The sequence below is a fragment of the Salmo trutta genome, chromosome 4 (assembly GCF_901001165.1).
Source record: "Salmo trutta chromosome 4, fSalTru1.1, whole genome shotgun sequence".
NCBI lineage: Eukaryota > Metazoa > Chordata > Actinopteri > Salmoniformes > Salmonidae > Salmo > Salmo trutta.
The window spans coordinates 22,393,258-22,411,379 of record NC_042960.1 but is presented as its reverse complement, the minus strand read 5'-3'; the positions used below and the strand labels follow the sequence as shown (position 1 = coordinate 22,411,379).

The window sequence follows — 18,122 nt, the reverse complement described above, 5'->3', positions numbered from 1 at the left end:
GCGGTTTGTCTCACCAGGGGTGATGGTCTGGTACGTGTTTATCGTCGAAGGAATGAGCGTTACATCGAGGCCTGTACTCTGGAGCGGGATTGATTTGGAGGTGGAGGGTCCGTCATGGTCTGGGGCGGTGTGTCACAGCTTCATCGGACTGAGCTTGTTGTCATTGCAGGCAATCTCAACGCTGTGCGTTACAGGGAAGACATCCTCCTCCCTCATGTGGTACCCTTCCTGCAGGCTCATCCTGACATGATCCTCCAGCATGACAATGCCACCAGCCATACTGCTCGTTCTGTGCGTGATTTCCTGCAAGACAAGAATGTCTGCAAGACAAGAACGTCTGGGACCTGTTGGATCGGAGGGTGAGGGCTAGGGCCATTCCCCCCAGAAATGTCCGGGAACTTGCAGGTGCCTTGGTGGAAGAGTGGGGTAACATCTCACAGCAAGAACTGGCAAATTTGGTGCAGTCCATGAGGAGGAGATGCACTGCAGTACTTAATGCATCTGATGGCCACACCAGATACTGACTGTTACTTTTGATTTGGACCCCCCTTTGTTCAGGGACACATTATTCCATTTCTGTTAGTCACATGTCTGTGGAACTTGTTCAATTTACATCTCAGTTGTTGAATCTTGTTATGTTCATACAAATATTACACTTTTCCTGAAAATAAATGCAGTTGACAGCAAGAGGACGTTTCTTTTTTTGCTGAGTTTAGCACCCAGGAAAAGGTTGCTGTTGGGGAGACTTGATAACTGCGGGGTCACTGCAGAGATCAAAAAGAAAGGATGGGCGAGAGTGGCCAAGTCTGTCTCTGCCGTTGGGGGTATGGCAAGAGACAGTAACGCCGTAAAAAAGAAGTGGTCCGACATCAAGTTGGCTGCTAAGAAGAAGGGAGCTGAGAGACCATTCAGGTAGACCAGCTGGAGGAGAAGGTGTCATCCATCATAGAGATGGTGGTAGAGGGACTGTGTGATCGGTAAGTTAGTTAGCTACTTTAGCTAGCTAAAGTGTAAAGACATTATAGCCAACATAGCTAACGACGTAAATGTTAGCTAAGTTAGCCAAGTTCTTCTTTGCAAATTGACAAGATAGCGCTAGCTTTTTAACACTTCTAGAATATTGTAATATTATTGTAAATTACTAGCTAGCTAGATAATGCGTGTTTCATTTGTTTTCTTGCTGTATTTAAATATCCGGTAGCCAACTCTGTCTGTGGCGCAAGAAAACTTTTATGGTTACAAAAGTATCCATTCGTCTCAAGACAAGGGTTTAGCTATCCTAAAGTTAAGTACATTTCCAAGAAGAAATTCTAAAGCATTATTTTCAAGAATCCCATTCCTTCTTAACTTATTTCTTAGGAAGAAACTTAGGAAAAACCTTGTTAAGAACATTTCCTATAACTTTATTGAGGAATAGCAATGTTTCTTAACTTTCTTCTTTAGACTATAGTTAAGGAAAAAATGGCACTTAAGAAGAAATTTCTTCTTAAGAAGGTTTTGTGAATCTGGCCCCAGGACCTAACATAAGGACAGCCCAGAGTATGATATTCTGTACTTCTGAAATAGAATACATTTTCTTCATATCATGCTTCTTTAGACCTGTCTAAAATAAATAATGGATTTATTGTGAAGGTGTAGGTTATATCGCATGGATTTATTAGACTTTTTAAAATGTAGATGTTCCAAAGGTCTGCATCAGTGGCTTGTAGGCTATGTGTGGAAGCATCCAGATGCTAAATGTGTTTATATTAATTAACTGTCAATTACCGTTATTTGCTTGAAAATCACCAGCTGACGAACATTTGTGACAGCCACAGCCCTACCTGGGGCTGTTTTTCATGGGTCGGGCTAGGCCCTGTAGTTCCAGTGAAGGGAAAGCTTAACGCTAAAGCATACAATGGCATTCTCGACAATTCTATGCTTCCAACTTTGTGGCAATCGTTTGGGGAAGGCCTTTTCCTGTTTCAGCATGATAATGCCCCTGTGCAGAAAGCGAGGTCCATACAGAAATAATTTGTTGAGATCGGTGTGGAAGAACTTGACTGGCTTGACTGATTGAGCCCTGACCTACACCCCAACGAACACCTTTGGGATGAATGACTGCAAGCCAGGCCTAATCGCCCAACATCAGTGCCTGAACTCACTAATGCCCTTGTGACTGAATGGTCCCCGCGGCAATGTTCCAACATCTATTGGAAGGCCTTCCCAGAAGACTGGAGGCTGTTATAACAGCAAACTCCATATTAATGTCCATGATTTTGGAATGAGATGTTCAACGAGCAGGTGTCCACGTACTTTTAGTCATGTAGTGTATCTAGCTGCTACAATATGCTCATATTTGCTATTTGTTGAGTCACCATGTGACTCTATACTTACTGAAACATTTCTAACAGAGCGAGGTACTCTGACTGGAAGAGTCGAGCCAGTTTAGCTTCCACCATGGTGACTGTGGACGCGTGGCTGATGCTCCCCTGGATATGATGAAACCTGTGTTAAGAAGAAGACATTGGCCTTGTCCGAAGACCCTTTCTTGCATAAACAGTACGGCATTTGGTTCTGCAAAAATATAAAGTTTTATAGTATATGACATTTCAAAAATGTTATATTGGTATGCTTTGTGTTTGAAAACAGCTGATAATCAGAGAAGGTGACGCACTGTACCAAAATGAACGAATGGAGTGCCTGGATACAGCACTTAGCCGTCATATAATATATGACGGCTAAGTGCTGTATCCAGGCACTCCTCTTTGCCATATACTACCACAAACCTCCAAGGTGCCTTATTGCTTTTATAAACTGGTTACTGACATAAAAATAACAGTATACAAGTACTTTTACATCATAACCGTGGCATATTGTCTGATATACACACAGCTGAAAAAAATGCAGCAACCAGGACCCAAACTACCCAGTTTATGGTATGGGATATACAATATGATATCCAATATGATGCAATACACGATGCAATATTCAACACAATATAGTGGGCACACTAGTTACAGGACTAAGACAAACACAACATCATTTGACACATGTTCATGGCATACAACACATCTTAACACACATAACTTCAATACATCTCATCATATACAGAGTTGTTCTCTATGTATTGTCACTAGTTCCCACAGTTCAGTAGCCTGATGGCTGTACTCAAATGCAGCATAAACCACGCCAGCCCGGGACCTCCACATCGTCTGACACCAGCCACCCAGACAGCTGATGAAACTGTGGGTTTGCACAATCAAAGAATTTCTGTACAAACTTAGAAACCATCTCATGGAAACTCATCTGCGTTCTCGTCGTCCTCACCAGGGTCTTGGCCTGACTGCAGTTCGGCATCGTAACCGACTTCAGTGGGCAAACGATCACCTTCGATGGCCACTGGCACGCTGGAGAAGTCTGCTCTTCACAGATTTAAATTCCGGTTTCAACTGTAGATGGCGTCGTATGGGCGAGTGGTTTGCTGATGTCAACGTTGCGACTAGGTGAAAAATCTGGCGATGTTCTCTTGAGCAAGGCACTTAACCCTAATTGCGCCTGTAAGTTGCTCTGGGTAAGAGCGTCTGCTAAATGACTCAAATGTAAATAAGTTACGGACAACAAACACAATTGCCTTTTATCGATGCCTATTTGATTGGACAGTGATAACATGACGAGATCCTGAGGCCCATTGTCGTGCCATTCATATGCCACCATCACCTCATGTTTCAGCATGATAATGCAAGGATCTGTACACATTTCCTGGAAGCTGAACATGTCTGGGCCGCTATCACAGGCCCCTATCAACAGTCGGATCAACTCTATGCGAAGGAGATGTGTCACACTGCATGAGGCAAATGGTGGTCACACAATACAGATTTCCTTATATGAACTGTAGCTCAGTAACATTTTTGAAATTGTTGCATGTTGCGTTTATGTTTCTATCCAGTGTACTTATGTTGTGACCACAGATCCCTAACTCCAGTTTACAGGCTTCAACATCCCAACGTAAATACCCCAAAGCCCAAAGTACACAATGATATGTAAAACCCACCCATCAAGTCCTGTTCACAAGTCTTATGTCAAGCAGCCCCCCAAACACACACATACACACGCACGCACACACACACACACACACTTCGTTTAATCTGGGTAGAGATAACCTCCGACATAGGACGGCTGACTTCTGTATGCTATCGTCGTGGTAACTCATCCCCGGGAAAGGGACTGTAAACTAAACTAAGTTAATCTGTGCTAATGTTTGCTGGTCCCACTTTATCCAATTTAGGGTCCTTAATCAGGAAAGTAATAAATTAGCCTCTGAATACCCTACTAGCTAGCATAGTGTAAACCTCTGCTGCCTTTTAAACATTTAAGCATAAATGGATAAGTGTGGCACAGAGGAAGGCTAGATGTGAGCGGGAGTACTCAAGGGTGCACTTCCAGAAGCCTTCGTAACTCGAACTCTAAACTACATGTAAAAGATACAATCTGTGACTTCGATTAAGTCCCCTCAGGGCACTAGGACGAAATACAAAATCAAATCACACATCCACAAACAAGAGCAAACCAGTTCCATAGAACCAGTCAGTGCGTGAGTGTGTAGCCTAATAATGACATCACTGAAGGGTGTAAACTGGTTTTCTGGTTAATGAAATGTCACATAAACAGATTACAACCAGGTAAAGACATTCTGTGGTCGCTAATAATACAGTCGTGGCCAAAAGTTTTGAGAATGACACAAATATTAATTTCCACAAAGTTTGCTGCTTCAGTGTCTTTAGATATTTTTGTGAGATGCTACTATGGAATACTGAAGTATAATTACAAGCATTTCATAAGTGTCAAAGGCTTTTATTGACAATTACATGAGGTTGATGCAAAGAGTCAATATGTTGACCCTTCTTTTTCAAGACCTCTGCAATCTGCCCTGGCATGCTGTCAATTAACTTCTGGACCACATCCTGACTGATGGCAGCCCATTCTTGCATAATCAATGCTTGGAGTTTTGGGGTTTTTGTTTGTCCACCCGCCTCTTGAGGATTGACCACAAGTTCTCAATGGGATTAAGGTCTGGGGAGTTTCCTGGCCATGGACTCAAAATATTGATGTTTTGTTCCCTGAGCCACTTAGTTATCAACTTTGCCTTATGGCAAGGTGCTCCATCATGCTGGAAAAGGCATTGTTCGTCACTAAACTGTTCCTGGATGGTTGGGAGAAGTTGCTCTCGGAGGATGTGTTGGTACCATTCTTTATTCATGGCTGTGTTCTTAGGCATAATTGTGAGTGAGCCCACTCCCTTGGCTGAGAAGCAACCCCACACATGGATGGTCTCAGGATGCTTTACTGTTGGCATGACACAGGACTGATGGTAGTGCTCACCTTGTCTTCTCCGGACAAGCTTTTTTCCGGATGCCCCAAACAATCGGAAAGGGGATTCATCAGAGAAAATTACTTTACCCCAGTCCTCAGCAGTCCAATCCCTGTACCTTTTGCAGAATATCAGTCTGTCCCTGATGTTTTTCCTGGAGAGAAGTGGCTTCTTTGCTGCCCTTCTTGACACCAGGCCATCCTCCAAAAGTCTTCGCCTCACTGTGCGTGCAGATGCACTCACACCTGCCTGCTGCCATTCCTGAGCAAGCTCTGTACTGGTGGTGCCCCGATCCCGCAGCTGAATCAACTTTAGGAGACGGTCCTGGCGCTTGCTGGACTTTCTTGGGCGCCCTGAAGCCTTCTTCACAACAATTGAGCCACTCTCCTTGAAGTTCTTGATGATCCGATAAATGGTTGATTTAGGTGCAATCTTACTGGCAGCAATATCCTTGCCTGTGAAGCCCTTTTTGGGCAAAGCAATGATGACAGCACATGTTTCCTTGCATGTAACCATGGTTGACAGCGGAAGAACAATGATTCCAAGCACCACCCTCCTTTTGAAGCTTCCAGTCTGTTGTTCGAACTCAATCAGCATAACAGAGTGATCTCCAGCCTTGTCCTCATCAACACTCACACCTTTGTTAACGAGAGAATCACTGACATGATGTCAGCTGGTCCTATTGTGGCAGGGCTGAAATGCAGTGGAAATGTTTTTGGGGGATTCATTTGCATGGCAAAGAGGGACTTTGCAATTAATTGCAATTCATCTGATAACTCCTCATAACATTCTGGAGTATATGCAAGTTGCCATCATACAAACTGAGGCAGCAGACTTTGTGAAAATTAATATTTGTGTCATTCTCAAAACTTTTGGCCACGACTGTACGTGAAGTATTGGAGCTCCCGAGTGGCGCAGTGGTCTAAGGCACTGCATCTCAGGGGGTCACTACAGACCCCCTGATTTGAATCCAGGCTGTATGACAACCGGCTGTGATTGGGAGACCCATAGGGCAGTGCCCAACTGGCCCAGTCATCCGGGTTTGGCCGGTGTAGGTCGTCATTGTAAATAAGAATTTGTTCTTAACTGACTTGCCTAGTTAAATAAATAAAAAAAAAACAGTTTACAACTGGACAACAATGTCACAAAAAAACTTCAAGGATACAACCAGTTTGTCCATTGGATTGTAACTGTCTGGCTGTGAACTCTGACCTGTGTTGTGGGTTGGATAGGATCCTGTGTGTGACCCCTTCCTCGCTGCGGTCCTGAAACATGCGGAGGAACTCTGGGTAATGGATCACACCTGTCTTGTTGAGTCCCAGGCCACAGCGAGCCAAAAACAAGCCCACATGCTCCCTCTTTAGATTCAGGCCAAAGGTCTTCAGCACCTGTAGAAACTCCTCCAGGCCCACCTAGACAAATGTCCCGGCAAACACACAGACCTAGATTAAATACTTTGAATTTCTTTATTTCTTTCTTCAGTTCAATACCAGGCCAATAGTTTGACTAGAAGTGAAACAATATTGAATCTTCACCTGTCTCCAATCCCTAGCTGTCAACAGACTCACCTTGCAGGTCTGGTCTGGATCCAGTAGGTCAAACTGAGATTTCATTCTCTGGACGCCCTCCCTAAACTTGTCCTTCAGCCACTTCTCCATGGCGATGGATACCCCACGCTCCTCCTCCGACTTCGACAGGGCCCTGGGTCTGGCTGAAAGCATAAGGCCATGATGGGTAAAGGAAAAAGAGTGGTTTAGTATCAATGAGCAAACTGTAAAATGCCCCACTGGCACGCATCAATGATAATTTCAGCTACGGACACATAGCCCTCGAAATTTGAAGAATTTGCATATACCTAAACTTAACTAATAAATAAATGTATTACTTTATTAATGAATAATTATTTAAGACAATAAGGCTTGTTTGCATGTGGAAAACCTACAGATCGCACCTTTAATTTCAGGGGAAATTGCCCCTTATTTCCCAACTGTGGATTACATATTAACCCAGTTATACCTTGGAGAGTAACAGCTTCAATATCATAGGGGTTATGAGTTACTCAGACCAGAAGAATATCCAACATCAATCATTTAAAATGATACATATTAATTTAAAGGACTTTGAATGGATTAAAGATGTAGAACTGTACAGTATTTTATAAGGGTGAGGTTCCTTTGACAGGTATGATACTACAGTGCCCTCTATAGGTAACTCTTGGTCACAGCAATCACTAACTATTCTTGTCTCTGGATGTAATGTTTGATAATAGTATTGATAACATGGTCATTTAGCAGATGCTTCTATCCATGCAACATACGAAAGGGACACCTACATTAAGTGTGTTACACTACGGGATTCAAAGACACAACCCTGGTGTTGCAAGAGCCATGCTTCAACCCACTGAAACATTGACAGATGTTTGTACATGCAAAAGTTAACACTTACTTAAAAACGTAATACTTAAAGTGATGCTCCAGAACTTTTGTATAATTTCAGACAGCAGTTTTGAAAGTGGTGCTCACGAGCCAAAACGGGTTCCCGTTTTTTGTGTACTACGTCATCCAATTGTGTACAATATCATCCATTTCATCTGATAAGTTACGTAATGCAAAAAAACATTTCTGTGTGTGTGTGCAATTCATATGATATGTTATGAATTCAATTAGTAAAATATGTTACGAATTTGTTGTGCTTAAGATCCCGGACTGCATCTTTAAGTATATGCAAAAACGTAATACTTGAGTCAAAACTTTAGTAAATACTGAAGTTTAAGTAACAACAAAGTAAGAGACATTACCAAATGTGGTGTACAGCATCACTTCTTTTGACTCATACCGTTTCTGATGGAAAATGAAGATGTGCAGAATGTCTTTACATTGTTCTTACCTTTGGTGTCTTCATCCTTGATAGAAGATGAAACTTGATGATCATTATTATCGTTGGTGTCTGAGGTCTTTCTCTGGCTCAGTCCAAGTTTCCTTAGCAAACCTCTCACTTTCACAGCTCCAAGTCCTTCGCTGTCAAATCTGTTCATCAACATATTTTTCTAAAACCATACAATGAGGTGTACCACTACAGTTTTCCTCATACATTGCACACAGACAGTACATGAATACATAAAGGAAATACTGAACATGCATACATGCATATGGTGTACATTGGAATTGAAGTCACTCAATATATGAAGTGGTTTGAATATATACAGTAGCAGTCAAAAGTTGGGACACACCTACTCATTCAAGGGTTTTTCTTTATTTTTACTATTTTCTATATTGTAGAATAATAGTGAAGACATCAAAACTATGAAATAACACATTTAATCATGTAGTAACCACAAAATTGTTAAACAAATTAAAATATAGTTTAGATTTTAAATTCTTCAAAGTAGCCACCCTTTGCCTTGATGACAGCTTTGCACACTCTTGGCATTATCTAAACTAGCTTCACCTGGAAAGCTTTTCCAACAGTCTTGAAGGAGTTCGCACATATTCTGAGCACTTGTTGGCTGCTTTTCCTTCACTCTGCGGTCCAACTCATCCCAAATCCTCTCAATTGGGTTGAGGTCGGGTGATTATGGAGGCCAGGTCATCTGATGCAGCACTCCATCAATCTCCTTCTTGGTCAAATAGCTCTTATACAGCCTGAAGGTGTGTTGGGTCATTGTCCTGTTGAAAAACAAATGATAGTCCCAGTAAGTGCAAACCAGGTGGGATGGCGTATCGCTGCAGAATGCTGTGGTAGCCATGCTGGTTAAGTGTGCCTTGAATTCTAAATAAATCACAGACAGTGTCACCAGCAAAGCACCCCCCACCATTACACCTCCTCCTCCATGCTTCATGGTGGGAACCACACATGCGGCGATCATCAATTCACCTACTCTGCGTCTCACAAAGACACGGCGGTTGGAACCAAAAATCTCAAATTTGGACTCATCAAACCAGAGGACAGATTTACACCGGTCTAATGTCCATTGCTTGTGTTTCTTGGCCCAATCAAGTCTCTTCTTCTTATTGGTGTCCTTTAATAGTGGTTTCTTTGCAGCAATTCTACCATGAAGACCTAATTCACGCAGTCTCCTCTAAACAGTTGATGTTGAGGTGTCTGTTACTTGAACTCCATGAAGCATTTATTTGGGCTGCAATTTCTGAAGCTGGAAACTCTAATGAACTTATCCTCTGCAGCAGAGGTAACTCTAGGTCTTCCTTTCCTGTGACGGTCATCATGTGAGCCAGTTTCATCATAGCACTTTATGGTTTTTGCGACTGCACTTGAAGAAACTTTCAAAGTTCTTGAAATGTTCCGGATTGACAGACCTTCATGTCTTAAAGTAATGATGGACTTTTGTTTCTCTTTGCTTATTTGCGCTGTTCTTGCCATAATATGGACTTGGTCTTTTACCAAATCGGGCTATCTTCTGTATACCACCCCTACAGTACCTTGTCACAACACAACTGATTGACTCAAACGCATTAAGAAGGAAAGAAATGCCACAAATTAACTTTTAGCATGGCACACCTGTTAATTGAAATGCATTCCAGGTGACTACCTCATGAAGCTGGTTGAGAGAATGCCAGGAGTGTGCAAAGCTGTCATCAAGGCAAAGGGTGGCTACTTTGAAGAATCTCAAATATATATTCTACACTGTAGAGAAAGTACAAATAAAGAAAACCCTGGAATAAGTAGGTATGACCAAACTTCTGACTGGTTCTGAATATACAGTTAAAGTCTGAAGTTTACATACACTTAGGTTGGAGACATTAAACCTCATTTTTCAACCACTCCACAAACTATAGTTTTGGCAAGTCGGTTAGGACATCTACTTTGTGCATGACACAAGTAATTTTTCCAACAATTGTTTACAGACAGATTATTTCACTTATAATTCACTGTATCACAATTCCAGTGGGTCAGAAGTTTACATACACTAAGTAGACTGTGAATTTAAACAGCTTGGAAAATTCCAGAAAATGATGTCATGACTTTAGAAGCTTCTGATAGGCTAATTGACATAATTTGAGTCAATTGGAGGTGTACCTGTGGATTTATTTCAAGGCCTACCTTCAAACTCAGTGCCTCTTTGCTTGACATCATGGGAAAATCAAAAGAAATCACCCAAGACAGAAGAAAAATTGTAGACCTCCACAAGTCTGGTTGATCCTTGGGAGCAATTTCTGAACGCCTGAAGGTACCACGTTCATCTGTACAAACAATAGTAGACGTGTTCTGTCGCCTAGAGATGAATGTACTTTGGTGCAAAAAGTGCAAATCAATCCCAGAACAACAGCAAAGGATCTTGTGAAGATGCTGGAGGAAACGTAGAAATGTCCTCTGGTCTGATGAAACAAGAATAGAACTGTTCGGCCATAATACCATCGTTATGTTTGGAGGAAAAAGGGGGAGGCTTGCAAGCCGAAGAACACCATCCCACCTGTGAAGCACGGGGGTGGCAACATCATGTTGTGGGGGTGCTTTGCTGCAGGAGGGACTGGTGTACTTCACAAAATAGATGGCATCATGAGGAAGTAAAATTATGTGGATATATTGAAGCAACATCTCAAGACATCAGTCAGGAAGTTAAAGCTTGGTCACAAATGGGTCTTCCAAATGGACAATGACCCCAAGTACACTTCCAAAGTTGTGGCAAAATGGCTTAAGGACAACAAAGTCAAGGCATTGGAGTGGCCATCACAAAGCCCTGATCTCAATCCCATAGAAGATGTGTGGGCAGAACTGGAAAAGCGTGTGCGAGCAAGGAAGCCTACAAACCTAACTCAGTTACACCAGCTCTGTCAGGAGGAATGGGCCAAAATTCACCCAACTTATTGTGGGAAACATGTGGAAGGCTACCCAAAACGTTTGACCCAAGTTAAACAATTTAAAATCAATGCTACCAAATTCTAAATGAGTGTATGTAAACTCCCGACTTCAACTGTATATATTTATTTTTTTACATTTTAAATAAATTGCTTCACCTTTTCAGCTTTTTTAGGGAAATTTGATTTGACTTCAATTTGATTTGACTCCAACTCCGATGTACATATTTAAATGTAGAAAATGCAGTATATAATGTTTAGCGTTTTAAAAATCATCATACTTTACTTATGTACCACATATCGTATTATTCATAAATTACTTATACATATATAGAGAGAGATTTTGAGGGGGAAAACACACTTCTTCCAAAGCTTCTCAAACTCCCGGTCCTCTAAGTTGAGGCCCAACTGTGCAAGACATCTCTTCAGCTCTGGAGCTACAATCAAACTGGTCCTCTGTAGGCCTTGCTCTGTGGGACGTGACTCTATGACCTCCAGGAACCTGTGGTGGGGAGAACCACATCATTTACATTTTAGTCAGCTGTAAGCAGATGCTCTTGTCTAGCTATCTTTGGTCTAGCATTCAGTTAAGGAAAGTGAAAAAGTTTCTGTGACATTCAGATACATATACATACATGTGTTCGGATTCATGATGACTATTTAGGCACCAAACATTGCAGATTCTTGGTTGCATTCATATTGCAGATATACAGTATGATCTCTATTAAAAAATACTGCTTCTTTGTTTTCCAAATGTCACTCCAATTAAGTAGTCATATCCAAATATTCAATCATTTTTAGACTTGCATAGACTTCATATGTGGTAACCAAAAAGTAGATTTTTGGGAAATTTGACACTAATACTTTGTAAATGTTAAGGACATAGATTGGGGGTAAGGCCCTGCAATAGACTAGTGTCCTGTTGAGGGGGTGTACTTGTACATCAAGCTGCCTCACGCTACATAAACAGATAGTTTCCATTTCCAATGAGCCATTCTTGTCACGCCCTGACCTGAGAGAGACGTTTTTCTCTGTTTAGTTAGGTCAGGGTGTGATATGGGGTGGGCATTCTATGTATTTATATTTCTATGTTTTGGCCAGGTATGGTTTCCAATCAGAGGCAGCTGTCTATCGTTGTCTCTGATTGGGAACCATACTTAGGCAGCCTTTTTCCACCTGTGTTTTGTGGGTAGTTGTTTTCTGTTTTGTATTTCGTTACCTGACGGAACTGTTTGGCTTTTCGTTTTGTTTCTTTGTTCTAGTGTTTCATTGTTTAATAAATATAATGAACACTTACCACGCTGCGCTTTGGTCCCCTCTCTACGACAGCCGTAACAGAACTACCCACCACCAAAGGACCAAGCAGCATGGTCAGGAGGACTGGACCTGGGAGGAAATCCTGGATGGGGCAGGACCCTGGACAAGGCTGGGGAGTATCGCCGTCCGCAAGAGGAGATAGAGGCAGCGAAAGCGGAAAGGCGATACTATGAGGAACAAGCAGTGCCCAAACATTTTTTTGGGGGGGGGCACACAGGGAGATTGGCGAAATTGAGGTTGAGACCTGAGCCAAATCCCCGTGCTTACCGTGGGGAGCGAGTGACCAAGCAAGCACCGTGTTATGCGGGGATGACAGGACTTTTTTCTTGCTTTCCATAAGGCGTTCACCCGCAGCTACAGCCCGGGGCGCTCGGTGCAAGCTTCCCACAGTTGCCGTGCTAGAGTTGGCAGTCAGCCAGGAAGAAGTGTTCCGGCTCAGCGTTCCTGGTCTCCAGTGCGTCTCTTTGGCCCAGGTTATCCTGCGCCAGCTCTACGCACGGTACCCCCCGTTCACCAGCACAAACCAGTTCATTCTGTGCCAGCGCTCCGCCCTTGCTGGGCTAAAATAAACATCCAGCCAGGACGGGGTGTGCCAGCCCTAACCTCCAGACCTCCAGTGCGCCTCCACGGCCCAGTATACCCTGTGCCTGTTCTGTGCACCCAGTCTCCTGTGCATCTCCCCAGTCCGTTGAGACCGGTTCCAGCTCCACGTAGGAAGCCTCCAGTGATGATCTATGGTCCGAAGCCTCCAGTGATAATCCATGGCACGAAGCCTCCAGTGATGATCCATGGCCCAGAGCCTGTAGGGATGATCCATGGCACGAAGCCTCCAGTGATAATTTATGGCCCGGAGCCTCCAGTGATAATCCATGGCACGAAGCCTCCAGTGATGATCCATGGCCCGGAGCCTGTAGGGATGATCCATGGCACGAAGCCTCCAGTGATAATCCATGGCCCGGAGCCTGTAGGGATAATCCATGGCAAGAAGCCTGTAGGGATGTTCCATGGCCCGGAGCCGGTAGAGATGATCCATGGCACGAAGCCTCCAGTGATAATCCATGGCCCGGAGCCTCCAGTGATGATCCATGGCACAAAGCCTCCAGCGATGATCCATGGCGCGGAACCTGTAGTGATGATCCATGGCCCGGAGCCTCCAGTGATGATCCATGGCACAAAGCCTCCAGCGATGATCCATGGCGCGGAACCTGTAGTGATGATCCATGGCACGGAGCCTGCAGCGACGGTCCCCAGTCTGGAACCTACAGCGACGCCCTCCAGTCCGGAGCCTTCAGCGACGCTCCCCAGTCCGGAGCCTCCAGCGACGCTCCCCAGTCCGGAGCCTCCAGCGACGCTCCCCAGTACGGAACCTCCAGCGACGCTCCCCAGTACGGAACCTCCTGAGACGGCCTACAGCCCAGAGTCTTCAGCGGCGGTCTGCAGCCCAGAGTCTTCAACGGCGGTCTGCAGCCCAGAGTCTTCAGAGGCAGTCGGCAGTTCAGAGGCTCCGGCGATGATCCACGGTCTGGTTCCTCCGGCGACACAGAAGCGGGGGGATCAGCGGGCGGTGTGGGGGCTATGCCCCGAACCAAAGCCGCCGCCAAGTATAGATGCCCACCCGGACCCTCCCCTATAGGTTCAGGTTTGCGGCTGGGAGTCCCCACCTTTTGGGGGGGGGGGGTGGGGGGTATTGTCACGCCCTGACCTGAGAGAGACGTTTTTCTCTGTTTAGTTAGGTCAGGGTGTGATATGGGGTGGGCAGTCTATGTATTTATATTTATATGTTTTGGCCAGGTATGGTTTCCAATCAGAGGCAGCTGTCTATCGTTGTCTCTGATTGGGAACCATACTTAGGTAGCCTTTTTCCACCTATGTTTTGTGGGTAGTTGTTTTGTATTTCGTTACCTGACGGAACTGTTTGGCTTTTCGTTTTGTTTCTTTGTTCTAGTGTTTCATTGTTTAATAAATATAATGAACACTTACCACGCTGCGCTTTGGTCCCTTCTCTATGACAGCCGTAACAATTCTGTCTCGCACAAATGCCTAGGCTTGTGCAAGGCTAGTTACTTTTACTTACTTTATAAATGTAGCCTAGTGTCCACAGGGTGGTTGCTAGTGTGACTGACTAACAGACGTTTTCAAAAGATAACAATACTAGGACGCCTGCGGGTGAACGCCTTATGGAAAGCGAGAAAAAAAGTCCTGTCAATCAGACACATCAGTAAGGGGTAATGGGATTAAAGAGTTTGACTCTCCCTCCCTCTCTCTTTCTTTTCTCTCGCTCTCTCTCGTCCTTTCTGTGCTTCTCACTCCTCTCTCTTCCTGAGTTTTTCTTTCTCTCCCTCACCCTTTTCTCTTGCTCTCACCGTTTTATCTGTCCCTCTAACTTCTCTCTATTCCTGAGTTCCATTTCTCTACACCCTCTTATTTTCTCTCTCCTCCTTTCAGTGGTGGAAACGTACTCAATTGTCATTCTTGAATATAAGTAAAGATACCTCAAGTAAAGATGACTCAAGTAAAAGTGTGTGAAAGTCACACAGTAAAATACTACTAGTCTAAACGTATCTGGTTTTAAATGTACTTAAGTACAGTGGTGGAAAAGGTACTCAATTGTCATACTTGAGTAAAAGTAAAAGGTGAAAGTAAATCAAATTCCTTTTATTAAGCAAACCAGACTACACATTTTTCTTGTTTTTTAAATGTAAGGACAGCCAGGGGCACACTCCAACACTCAGACATAATTTACAAGCACATTATTTCTGCTTAGTGAGTCTGCCAGATCAGAGTCAGTAGGGATGACAACGTGTTATATTGATAGGTTTTTAAATTGGACCATATTGCTGTCCTGCCTGAGCATTTGATATGTAACTGGTACTTTCGTGTGTCAGGGAAAATGTATGGGAGCAAAATTATATATGTTTTTTTCTAATTTGGAGTAAAAGTAAAAGTTGTCAAAAATAGAAATAATAAAGTAGAGTACATATATTCCCAAAAACGACTTAAGTAGTACTTAGTTACTACTTAGTTACTTTACACGACTGCCTTGTTTTTCATGCTGTTCTTTTTTTGGTCACTCTTTCTCTTGTATTCCCTCCCTTTCAATCCCCTCCTGCTCTCTTTCCCTCACTCTTCCCTCTTTCTCTTCCTCTCCCACCCACCCCCTGTCTCTCACTCCCCCTCTCCCCTTCTCTTTGCTCCAACTGACTGGGAGTCTCCAGGTCTTCCTAATTGGTCACGGGGATTTCTGAACTGGTGGCTCTCAGGCCTTCTCAGCCTCCACTGGAATGTGTTTATGTGTGTGTGTGTGTGTGTGTGTGTGTGTGTGTGTGTGTGTGTGTGTGTGTGTGTGTCTGTCCACCACAGCCGGTTTGCCAGTTTGCCCTGACAGGGGAGACACACATACCTCCCCGGTCGAGAGCTGCTGATGACAAACTGTCTCTTGCGCATGCGCCCACACCCACCCACACACACTCACACATATACACACACACACACCATTTGACACCCCGACAATGGCACCAAAGAGAAGAGGTAAATACTTAAATAATCTCCTTTCCCCTGAGTCCTGTGGTTTTGGGCTCCTCTGTCGATAGAAAGGGAGTATGAATGTGCCCAGTGTTTAAAGCATCCTACCAAGTTTGAACTGAGATTGCTCTAAAGCGGGAGAATTGCGTCAGCATTAACTTAAAACAGAAAGGGCCATTTTGGCTCTGCATTGTTTGAATCTAACTATACAGGGGGTGAGTTTCCCGAAAGCTTTGTAGCTAAACTCACCCTAAGCCTGCCTTTTGTCTAGAGTTATCTTTCCAGGGTTAGTCAATCCCCAGTCTTCTTCGACCCAGAGATTTCAGAACTGATGGTCTAGTAATGCAGTTTTTGGGGTTGTGGTACAGTATCTGTCACAACCAATATCACGATTTCACCATGTTGGAATTTAGACACTGCATTGCCAAGGCATGTCTAGGCAGGTGGACGACAGTACTTCAGCTCTCAGGAAGGCAATAGAGATGCTAACTTAACCATCCGCTGTACCTGTCTGACACTTGCAGATCTCAGCCATAACACACTCACACTTTCCTTAAAGTCTGAAGTACAACCCCGGCACAACGATAGCATAACTTACAATATATTTACTTATAAAACAAACCAAAAAATTGGGGGATAGATCACCTTTAACATTTCATTTAGATTGTAGCTTCCATCAATGTAATTGTCTGCATAATTTCCAATCCCCATATATATTTTTTGGTAAATATGTATATATTTCGTAAATATATATATATATATATATATATATATATATATATATATATATATATATATATACCGCTCCAAAAAATAAAGGGAACACTTAAACAACACATCCTAGACCTGAATGAAAGAAATAATCGTATTAAATACTTTTTTCTTTACATAGTTGAATGTGCTGACAACAAAATCACAAAAATAATCAATGGAAATCCAATTTATCAACCCATGGAGGTCTGGATTTGGAGTCACACTAAAAATTAAAGTGGAAAACCACACTACAGACTGATCCAACTTTGATGTAATGTCCTTAAAACAAGTCAAAATGAGGCTCAGTAGTGTGTGTGGCCTCCACGTGCCTGTATGACCTCCCCACAATGCCTGGGCATGCTCCTGATGAGGTGGCGGATGGTCTCCTGAGGGATCTCCTCCCAGACCTGGACTAAAGCATCTGCCAACTCCTGGACAGTCTGTGGTGCGACGTGGCGTTGGTGGATGGAGCGAGACATGATGTCCCAGATGTGCTCAATTGGATTCAGGTCTGGGGAACGGGCGGGCCAGTCCATAGCATCAATGCCTTCCTCTTGCAGGAACTGCTGACACACTCCAGCCACATGAGGTCTAGCATTGTCTTGCATTAGGAGGAACCCAGGGCCAACCGCACCAGCATATGGTCTCACAAGTGGTCTGAGGATCTCATCTCGGTACCTAATGGCAGCCAGGCTACCTCTGGCGAGCACATGGAGGGCTGTGCGGCCCCCCAAAGAAATGCCACCCCACACCATGACTGACCCACCGCCAAACCGGTCATGCTGGAGGATGTTGCAGGCAGCAAAACGTTCTCAACGGCGTCTCCAGACTCTGTGACGTCTGTCACGTGCTCAGTGTGAACCTGCTTTCATCTGTGAAGAGCACAGGGCGCCAGTGGCGAATTTGCCAATCTTGGTGTTCTCTGGCAAATGCCAAACGTCCTGCACGGTGTTGGGCTGTAAGCACAACCCCCACCTGTGGACGTCGGCCCCTCATACCACCCTCATGGAGTCTGTTTCTGACCGTTTGAGCAGACACATGCACATTTGTGGCCTGCTGGAGGTCATTTTGCAGGGCTCTGGCAGTGCTCCTCCTGCTCCCCCTTGCACAAAGGCGGAGGTAGCGGTCCTGCTGCTGGGTTGTTGCCCTCCTACGGCCTCCTCCACGTCTCCTGATGTACTGGCCTGTCTCCTGGTAGCGCCTCCTTGCTCTGGAAACTACGCTGACACACAGCAAACCTTCTGGCCACAGCTCACATTGATGTGCCATCCTGGATGAGCTGCACTACCTGAGCCACTTGTGTGGGTTGTAGACTCCGTCTCATGCTACCACTAGAGTGAAAGCACCGCCATCATTCAAAAGTGACC

The 18,122-nt window shown here is 44.1% G+C and overlaps 1 protein-coding gene across 1 annotated transcript in view; it reads right to left on the bottom strand.

Annotated features, from left to right (window-relative positions):
- Positions 1-18,122, bottom strand: part of LOC115192067 (EF-hand calcium-binding domain-containing protein 6) — a 74,331-nt gene that overhangs the window by 48,696 nt on the left and 7,513 nt on the right. Inside the window, exons 6-10 of the mRNA XM_029750178.1 lie at positions 11,525-11,665; positions 8,237-8,376; positions 6,919-7,061; positions 6,563-6,762; positions 2,377-2,487 (exon numbers count right to left, since the gene is read on the bottom strand). Of these exons, the coding sequence (XP_029606038.1) occupies positions 2,377-2,487; positions 6,563-6,762; positions 6,919-7,061; positions 8,237-8,376; positions 11,525-11,665 (735 nt within the window). The remainder of the gene's footprint in view (positions 1-2,376; positions 2,488-6,562; positions 6,763-6,918; positions 7,062-8,236; positions 8,377-11,524; positions 11,666-18,122) is intronic.